Raw genomic sequence first — 10,518 nt, 5'->3', positions numbered from 1 at the left:
CTTCATCTTTTGGGCTCTCTAGCCCTGTGATATAAAGCCTGGTTCTCAACTGTCGGCATCATCGCCGATGAGGGCCTTGCGACGCTTACGATAAATGAGAACAAAGGGTGAAAGTTTACATTTGGATAACAGCTAAAAGTTTGATTGAATTCAAGTGTACTGTAGTATAGATTAGTTTTTTTTAATTTTGTACTTGAAAACAAGAAGCAGTTTTATTTCGAATTGAAATAAGATTTCACACTCACACACATTGGTATCTCAGCATTACAGCCATGCTTTGTTCTGGAAGGCGTGTCCCGTGCCTGTTCAAGAAGACGAACTCGTTTGAAAAGGACGAAGTTCGAGTGAAAGAACTGAAAGCGATCTAACCAACTTTCGGTGCTCAACTTAGCAAGAGAAACGAATGCAGCCGAACTTAGCATCAAGTTAGTTTGGTTGTTTTACATGCAAAAGATTTTGTTGCCCACTAGCAATCCAGTGCAAGGCAATCATGCATCATGTGAAAAGGAGGCTACACAAACATCAAGTTTATATACTCAAGGGAAATGAGCATTTGCTAGGGGTGCATCAGTCTTTCAGTAGTAGGAGATTTTTTAAACAAAAGGTCTTTTTTGGGAAGTTTCTCGAAAAAAGGATATTTGCCAAAAGCGTAGGAGATTTCTGAGGAGTGATATGCCCTCGAGCAATTACCATATGGCATTGTTAAAGGAAGAATGTAAATCATACCTTAGGGGCACCAAAAGGCAAGCCCCGACACAAAGACCCACCTAGAGGGGGCAGGGAGATAGATTGTCCTCAAAAAGTCATAGCAAAGCTCCTAGCAATAACAAAAACGCATATGCGTTTCTCGAATTAAAGCGCGAAGAAAAGCATGCAAATAAAGAAAGACATAGTACACCGTTAAAATATTAATACATTTAATCTTTTATCATTTCAATAAATTGTTGTGGTGCTTTCGGCTTTTAATTGTTTTATCTTGCTCTTCACCGATTTGCATTATTTTTATTTACCTTGCCCAAAAAAGTATTCAACATACTTTTAAGTCAATAGCATTTTATCTTGATGATATGATATTTGCTGTCAGGGGCGTCAGAAAAGGGAGGGTACGAGGGGGCACTGAATCCCTGAAACTTTGTCCGTCGCCCCATACAAGATTTTTGGCGAGCAAGGAAGGCAATTTTCTCACCCTGTAACCTTTTCGCAACATTGGCAACGAATTCACATTCTGTAGTAGTTGAACATTCAAAGTATAGCACTAAAGTTTGAATTTTGAAATAGGAAAGCATAAAGTCAGCATGCAAGATTGATTATCTTATGACCCCAACCTAAAAGAGTGAGACACTCAAAAACGTGTTATGGCTTCGTCCTTGTTTGTTGCATTGTAATACCACAAGGGCAATCAAGCCTATATTCTTATAGGGCTCTATTCTATACCGGGTAGCTTAGTGCCAAATATGTTGACAAACCTGTGATTTAGCAGCACTCTCAGGGCAAACAAGCCTGAAAAGAACCTGTTGTCTAGTTTTTTTTTAAATGTTTGGGAACAACATGCATATCAAAATTTACATAAACAGTTTCTGAGTTTCTTTTATTTCATTTATAGTATGTTTTCTTATTGTAACACATGGAGATCGATTTTAGATGTCTAGATTATCTATCTTTGACAAATCAATGCCTTTGATTTTTTGACATAAATGAAAATTTCAAGTGAAGAAACCATTCTATAAACGACTCAATATAAGATTGGAAACTTTACCCTCAAGTTTGGTTTGACCATGGGATGGGCTTTCTGTTGCAAGTATCCATCTTTCTCTGATGCCAGGTACCTGAGACCCCTTACCGATCGCGGTATAGAGTAGGGCCCATTTAGCGTTGGTGTTCACTCGATGAAATCTGCGCAGTTCTAGTATTTCTTGGAAGTGAGCAGGCATTTAGAAAATGAACTATTTCCAACATAGAGAGTCATATTTAAAACGTGGAGGAAAAGAAGCATGTGGAAATTTAGCAGGTATGTTGCCTGTGATCCCTATTAACTGCTAAACTAAATTAACATACCTATATACTAACCTATATACAATTATGATTTTTTGTGCTGTGCGAATGTGAATGAATGAAGGACAAGGCAAATGTGCTAAAGTTGATTCTGATATCGATAAAGCCGGTAAAAAACACCCACACAGTTTGATTCACTTAAAAGATGAGCAAGCTATCTTGGTTACGTAGACAAAAGATAATTATGTCATAAAGGAGGCAATGATATCTAGAGCTAATTAAAACGGTGGAAATAACGACTAGCCTATTCGGATTATTCATTTTATTGTACGAAGATTAACCTGCTTACTCGAACGAAGCTACCATTCATGGATAATCAGTTAGATTTCATAAAACTTTTAGCAACCTTAGAAATATCCTTATATGCGAAGAGCTATTTTTTACCGAAATGACGGACAAAATTCTTTGTCTCAAAGACCCTCCTGACATTCAAAATTTATGAAGGCGAATATACACTGCTTTATCATTACGCAGCTACATAGAAAAAATCGGGGTAACTAGCTGTATTAAGACTTTTAGAATTAGAAGAGGTATATAATAGAAGGCCTAGAGAGACAGTGTATTAATGTGCAAGAGGAAAAGATCTGCTATTAAGAATAATAAACTTAGACGAAGACAACTCTACAAACGGTTTTTTGAGATTCAAATCGGTTCAAAGCAAATGCTTGATTGCACCAGGGATCATCTCTAAGCTCATTCTTATTTCCTGTTGTAATGGATGTGTTGAGCGTAAATTTTCGGGATACGAAAAAGTGAGAACCACTTTTTCACAGAAAGCATCTTCTCTACGCCATGACAAATCATGTGGAAGAACTATGAGCAATAGTGATATTATAGACAGAGAAAACAATATTAGAAAATATAGGACTGAAAGTGAACGCACTGAAAACGTAAAACACAAAAAAGTAGACACCATTAAACGGAGAGAGCATCGGGAATCCAGTATCAAGGCAGGTGGGATTGCAGGTCAGAAGTAGAAGCTTCGAAAAACAAACAGTTTGAAAAAGATTGCATGGGAAGCAGTTTCCTGAAGGGCAAAGTACTGATTGAACAAACGAGAAAGTATAGAAAAATGACAAAGATTTTACAACAGATTAGATCATTGAGATGGTTTTGCTTAGAAGAATACTATCTAAACAAATGTTACATAAAAATTTGACTTGTTGAATTTGTCAAGCTAAATGTTGTTTATGTACAGATATTGATTAGAAGACAAGAAAAGAAAGTGAATACTCAGTGCAGCGGCGGAAAGCGGATTCAGCGTCTCTCTAGCCCGTCTTCAGCAAATGGATTCTAATCCCACCTGATCTTCATTTCAAAATTTTTGAGTTTTATCAAAAAAAAATTTTGTCTCGAAGGGTCTCGTTATCCCTTATCCGAAAAGCTACAGGTTATTGGACTTAGTTTGATATAAAGAGGAACAAAAGCAACAAAAGGTATTTGCTAGCGATTTTATCAAAAAGCCACTTCTAGTCAAGAATGGCGAAATTCGATTGCTGCATGTCTTACATCCCCGGCGTGTTCTATAAGATCGTTTCTTCGCAAATTGGAGCGTGCTCGGACTCTCTCTAGGCCGCCTTCTGCCGCTCGATTCTAGTTACGTCTGATTTTCATTTCAGAAAAATAGATGTTGCCATGGAGATCATCAATTGTTCTCCAGGACATAAAACTAGCACTGTATGTAGCTGTACTTGGAAATAACCCATTCAGCTGGCAGTTATGACATCCGTTATACCACCAGCCACCTTTGTAATCATTCGCACAGTTCTTACCAATATCATTATCATTATCACGATCCTTCGTAGTGAATACCATGTTGTTATTAGCCATATAAGACGGGACCACGTTGAAAGCATCACCAGCCGTTCCTGAATACCCAGAAACTCTAATACGGTATCCATCAGTCTCGTGGCTTATCTTAAAGCTGCCATACTTTGCAAAGAATAGCTCGTCGCCTTTAAGTCGATGCTTTAGTTCTACGCGAAGAGTTGTGTTAGAGTTAAGACCAGCAAGAGAGTGCATGTTCTCTAAGCCGATCCACATATTTTTCTCAACATCGCCAAATCCATGTTTGTAATCAGACCAGCCACGGTTGAAATCGGTTGAGCCATCAATACGGCGCTGTATCACAGTCCAACCTCCGCCGTCTGTTTCCATATCACAGTAAACCTCCAATACTTGCTTGTTTGGTTTTGTGATGTTGTAGACGCCACTTTCTCTGTTACGTCTTTCAAGTAGATCTTTGCAATCTGTTGGATCAACAAAATTGATGAGACTCTTATGCAAAGAACTCTGTACAATGCAAGGGAAAATATAATAAGAGTTTGCGATAAACATGCTAGAATATCATTGTGCTTGTTAGCCAAAGAATGCTGATACGTCATTCATATGTAGTCAAGAGAGAGAGAGAAATATGTAATAATAATAATAATAATAATAATAATAATAATAATAATAATAATAATAATAATAATAATAATAATAATAATAATAATAATAATTTTTTTTTAAACATCTCATTTTCATTGAATACATTTTAAATTTACAATTATACGACTCGCTTTTACAGGCATCATATAATGGGCTTATCTGCATTACAATATTTAAAAGTCAATTAGTTCGGGGCTTAGCCATGGTTTGTTTCGACGACAGAAGATATAGTAGGTGCAGCGGATAGAAATGTTCATGAGTTTCATCAAGATGGATTTAGTTTGATTTGTGTCAAAATTAATTTGGTGTAGCATGTCAGAGAGAGAGGTAGATGAGGTTCCCAGAATGCCAAGGGCACTCATAGAAAGGTTAACAAAGGTAACACGTTTATAGGCAGGGCTCAGTTCCTTGATAAGATCGCTATATTTCCTAGCTTTTCGAATACTGTTTTCGTCGATGTTGCTTTCGAACCCAACAGTAAGCTCTAGCATGTTAAGGATTCGATCTTCAGTTACGAAGACAAGATCTGGTCGATAGGAGTCGCCTGTGATTAAAGAAGGTGATAGAAATGAAGGCAGGTCGGCGTAAAGTGAGCTGTTTCTAGGTGTTGAAAGGGTTTTAGCCAAATATAGAAGTACAGAATCATGTCTCCAGGTATACCTACCATGTTCAAGATAATAATAATGATAATAATAATAATATTCAATTTATTTAAAGTTGGCGCCACATAGCTATTTACAGTGAAATGAGCTAATCCAACTAAACTGCTAAAACTACTACATCAAAAAATACATACAAGATTAAATACATAAAATTTCAAGTGTATATTAAACTTTAAAAACAGAACCAAAGACGCTGCCCCCTATATTTGATAGTTTCGGGTCCGTTAATGGTTGTTCTTACCCTTGGTAGCATAAATTTATTATTGTTTCTCAAATTATAAACAACATGATGCTCTATCACAACACCTAGTAGCTTTTCCTCTTCCCAATTTTCTATGATAGAATCTCCTACATTAACTTTTACCTGCTGATTAGAACTTCTACCAAGAATAAATAAATGACATTTGTTCGTATTCAATTTCATAAAGTTATCAGGGAACCATTGGATAATTGTACTTGAATCATTCTCTAGCCTCACAATTACATTATTAAGATTTTTATCGAGCGCAGATATGGTTGTATCATCTGCGTAATTGCAGATAAAGAGATATTCATTAAGAAGAGCAGTGAATCATTTATGTAGATGTTAAAGAGCAGGGGACTAGGAACTGATCGTTGTGGGACAGTTGTTTGTAGGTACTGAATGATGTTAACCATGTTTTCCAAGTAGCTGTTAACAAGACACAGTGCTTCATTGCTGATTCCGTAAGCATCTAGTTTTGCTTTTAGGAGGTCATGTTTAATACAATCGAACGCTATGAATAGGTCCATTAGGATTTCACCAACATTTTCTCCTTTATCTAAGCGTGTTTTCTATTCGTCGAGCATTCTAACCAATGCGTGTTGCGCATAGTACCCTTTACTAAAACCACATAAAAGCGACGTATCGCAAATCTGTTTATCCATAAGTCTAACAAAAACCTTTGAAACAGTTGGCAATGCGCTCACCGGTCTGAAATTTTTCTAATTGGTTTTCTCTTCCGATTTAAGAAGGGAAATTACAACTGCTAGTTTCAACAAGTTCTTAAAGACACCATTTTGAGCGCAGTTATTGAAAATAAGCTGCATCGATTTGGAGCAATCATCGTATTATTATCGATGAGGGTAATTTTGAATTCGATAGACCTTATCGGAAAGGACAGGTTATAAAATTTTTCAAAATTTCTTGTTGTCAGTAATACCAGAAGTATTCAAATTTTTATAGAGATTTCTTTTTTTCTTTCTAAAGAATTTGACACTAAAATTACCCTGTCGAAGAAACGCTTCCCAATATTCAGCAGTGCGGCTTTTATTATATCTATTTTTCAACCTAGCAGTGGATCAGCATACCCATCATTATAGAATTTTCCTTTTGGGAAAGAATCATCGATTTTTGCTCTTGCAACCATTAGAATATCAACATTCAATGAAACTCTTTTAAAGCATCAGATTTATTTGTAAAGAAACTTATATGTAGATATTCGATAGTCATATGACCTATGTTCTTTAAACGTAGATTGACCTATGTAGATTTTTCAATGTTGATTTTCCAACACTGTCATAGGTGGTGTCATGTAGGTCCAGCGCAGTATCTACAGCAGTATCCTCCACTGCTGGGGCGTTACAATTACTGGCGCTGGCTAGATCAGGCTTCTCAGGTTCCATACCGAAAGGATGTTCTTTGTTTGTATTTACCCCCTCGATTTCTAGTCAGTACCTTAGGTTATAAATAAAATTGAAGCTTATTCGAGTTGTCAATGAATTTCAAGTCCTTACTTATACATATCTGCTTCAGCAACTTGTTTACTTCAGTGGCCTTGAGAGTTGCCCCGGGGTACCATTAAGAGTTGCCCCGGGGTACCATTTCTGCACATTAAGAGAGTTGCCCCGGGGTACCAACCCTGAAATGATGACTGCGTTATTCCCTGTTTCTAATGTTCTAACTAATTCGATGATATCTTGAGCGATATTGCATGCAGGTTTGGATTCTCTTAAATCGTTCGTACCACATTGAAGAATTATTGTCTTGGATTCTTCTTTATCGTTGGGCCAACATAATTGTTCATACAATCCACTGTTGCTCCTGAAAATGACTTGACATTTGATCATCGTTCATTGCTCGCTTCATTGTGAATCCTTGAATATTCCTCGCCGACGATAGTAATACAATCCTGGGTTGGTTTTGACTGCTAGTTTTCGATCGATGACACGATGGTGATCTTTTTCGTTGGTGAGATTCTCCCTAAATCGTTGCAAATAACTCTTTCGTTCCTTGCTGTAACTTTTTTAGGTTCTTGTGACTTTACTGACAACTTTCTGCAAAAATGATCTGCAGCTCCAGCGATGACAGCAGGTCAAATTTGTTAGATAGCGGTGAAAAATCTTCATAACTTGCATGCCAGTCGCATTCACTTGATGGCTTCTTTCCGTTCAAGGTCTCTTGGAATGATCTGTCTCCATTGATAACTTTTGTCTGTGTAAGATCTTGTTTCTGCACTCTCTACCTTTGTCTTCGTCTTGAATGTTTTACAAATTGGCCTTGCTATATTCCATATTTCTAGGCAAACTTGAAAGTAGATTGTTCTTAGATTGAATTTCTGATTTGAGAAAATCTACCTTCCTTGTGAACCTTTTAATAAGCACTTTCTCATTAGTTGCCTATTCTAGATATTTTCCTTCCAGATTTGTCATGATATTGTTGGCGAGACGTAGCTCCGTTTGTTCAAGCTCGGCGCGGATGAAGTTCATAATAGTCGAGGGAGGCCTGTCATGGCGGGGTGCAAAAGCACTTTCAGGGACCGCGCACCAGTCTAAGAGTGGAAGGCTGAAATGGGCATGCCCGAAACTTTTTGAGGCCACTCTCACTAGAACGCCGGAAAACGCCCCTTTTATAAAATGCTTGCTTATTTATACTGAGTTTGGTTAAAAGAAGATATAAATAACTATAAAAAAGGTAATAAAACACCAAGCTAACCAAATTAGAAAATACATCATATCATTGAACAAGATAAAGCACATAGAAAATATCCAACTATCCAAAGTTGCGTTAGATTAAACCTTGCAAAAAAATTTCAGCCTTCTATTGCAAGAATGTGGGGGGGGGGGGCTATAGCCACTGCTAGACCAATGGCTGCGCCGTGCCTGACACTTTCCTGCTGCTTCTCCACTTATTTCCTTTCGAAATCACTGTATCGAGTCTCCTTCTCCGTTATGGAAGAGTTTCATCCTCATCCAAGTCAGATATGAAGAATGAGTCTTCTTTTGACATATCGGAAGATAACTCCCATTTCTTCGAGTTGATCACCAGTGTCAGCACGTCGGTATGAATGCGATTTTAGCTGGTCGCTGCTTCAACTTTTCTCTGATATAATTAATTGCATGTGTAATAAGCTCATCATTACAATTCATCTCGATCGATCCCTTTGGTAAATCGATGTGAAAAGAACTTGCAGTGCGATGAAAAACACGTCCTACTGACGCAACCAAACTGTACACCTGTTCATGCAGCATTCAGCCAATTCAGAGTGAATCGTATTGAAGGTACTATGAGATTTTACCAGGTTGTAAGATGGCACTAGATTTAAGTAAACAACTAGAAGATGTAGTAGCTAAAAAGCCTAATTTCGCTATTATGAATATTTTTGCTAGCATATCTGCATTATAAATCTATTTTCGTTTGCATTTTATGTTTTGAACTTTGATACTTTCCGTGGAAAGATTTATACGGTAACTACCAGTCACAATCTTCCCAGCAATGATATTATCTTGTGAAAATAGTAACATTGTTGTAATGGCAAGGTGAAAATTTGTAAAATTAATGAAAATATCAAGCAAAGGTATGTGCGGCAATATACAGAGATCAAATATATTCTAAAAATGATAAATTCAAACCACTTGGCTATAGGATTTTCAACGCTAACCTCTTGATATCTGCAGCAGTTTTAGGAAAACTTCAAACCCCTGTTTTCAAGCATACAGCCACTATAAGGGTCTAGAATATATTCTGTCAAGACTCGCAATCGATCACTCAACATACTCCTTTCATTGAGTTTCTTCTGAACCTCTCCATGCTGACTAACAATTCAATTAAATCAGAGCGTCGTTTATTTTATTAAAGTTTAAGAAATACAGCGAACTTTGAAAATTTCGGCACAAAAAAGTTCCACAATTACTTTTCCAAAGGCAAAGTAAATGGTCTTTGCTAACACAATTCTAAAATGAGAAAACTATATCCAAGATTTCGCTTAAGTGTAAAATGTTGTATCCTCTAAATCAGTTATCTTACCATTGTGACATGTTTTAGAGCTTTTACGGTTGTCCAACGCTAAACAGAGCAAAACACTCACCTTTGGGTTGTTTGATTTTCTCCCATGAAGAGGTGACACTTTTACCTTCCTCCAATGGAGTATCTTCTGTATTTGTTTGGTAATTTCCTTTATCCTGGCTTTTGAAAACACCAGAACAAGAGGCTGTCCTGCCACAATTGAAAAATTCTGGTTTTATAAAGGCTTCATCCATATCTAAGTTGAATTCGTTGCCATTTTTCGTTTGCTGAAAGAAATTGCCCAATGTAACGAAGTTGCTTTTGACAAGCAAGATATGAACCTGAAGCCAGAATAGGTCTACAATATGTAACCTCATGGTTGCCTTGAATCAAATGCAATCATCATTTTAGTGTTGTCTTGGATTTTATAGCTTTTCCAATTCTTGTTCCTACAAATATATGTACGCAGCAAATTATGCATGAATAATTTATGTGCATATCTAACACAAACATTCCGATTCAGGAGGGCTTTTGCCTCGGGTCGTTTGTCCACAAACCTTCCACTCTTTCTGGTACCAATTTTTTGTATAGAACTGTTTTCAAACATTGCATATATGATAAACAGGGGTTTAGCACAATTATCATACCCAAATTGGTCTTAAAGTCCGGAATGCGAAAAGGGGCAGGCTACTTAATGTATGCTTTACTCTCAATCTTTATTGGCTCTAGCTGATACCTTTTTGCATCAAGCGCCTTTTTTAAACCTAAATATATATTTGAGATTTAGACATTTAAAGCACTAGTAGTGTCAATATGGGGAAGGAACTAGAGGGACACGTCGCCTCGCAGTTCTCGGCAGGATCAATATTGTATTTTGTCTAAATTGGAAGAGAAAATTTTAGAGGAGGGGTGATAATTTTGCAATGTTTTTTATAATTTTGAAACTGTTTTATGTAACCAGAAGCTGGTTATGAGCTTTCCCAGTTGAAAAAGGGCATTTTCCGGTGGTATGGCCCAAAAGTTATTGTCTTATCCTCCACCCCCAGAGCCTAGTGGCTGGCGCCACCCCTGATTGAAAGAGCACCAATAAACATTGGTTGTATGATATCAAATTGCATGTAACGGTATTGA

General features: G+C 37.1%; 1 protein-coding gene across 1 annotated transcript; it reads right to left on the bottom strand.

The window, feature by feature from the left end:
* Window positions 1-489: 489 nt before the first annotated feature.
* LOC135681829 (ficolin-1) lies at window positions 490-9,946 on the bottom strand. Its single transcript, XM_065196462.2, has 2 exons — window positions 9,470-9,946; window positions 490-4,301 (listed from the first exon to the last, which is right to left on the bottom strand). The coding sequence occupies exons 1-2, from the start codon at window positions 9,762-9,764 to the stop codon at window positions 3,646-3,648; spliced, it is 951 nt and encodes a 316-aa protein (XP_065052534.2). The 5' UTR covers window positions 9,765-9,946; the 3' UTR covers window positions 490-3,645.
* Between the last annotated feature and the right edge of the window lie 572 nt (window positions 9,947-10,518).

The sequence above is a fragment of the Rhopilema esculentum genome, chromosome 12 (genome assembly GCF_057945365.1).
Source record: "Rhopilema esculentum isolate cy_ngs chromosome 12, ASM5794536v1, whole genome shotgun sequence".
NCBI classification, from domain to species: domain Eukaryota; kingdom Metazoa; phylum Cnidaria; class Scyphozoa; order Rhizostomeae; family Rhizostomatidae; genus Rhopilema; species Rhopilema esculentum.
The sequence above is the reverse complement of the archived record's forward strand: the minus strand, read 5'-3'. Positions and strand labels throughout refer to the sequence as shown.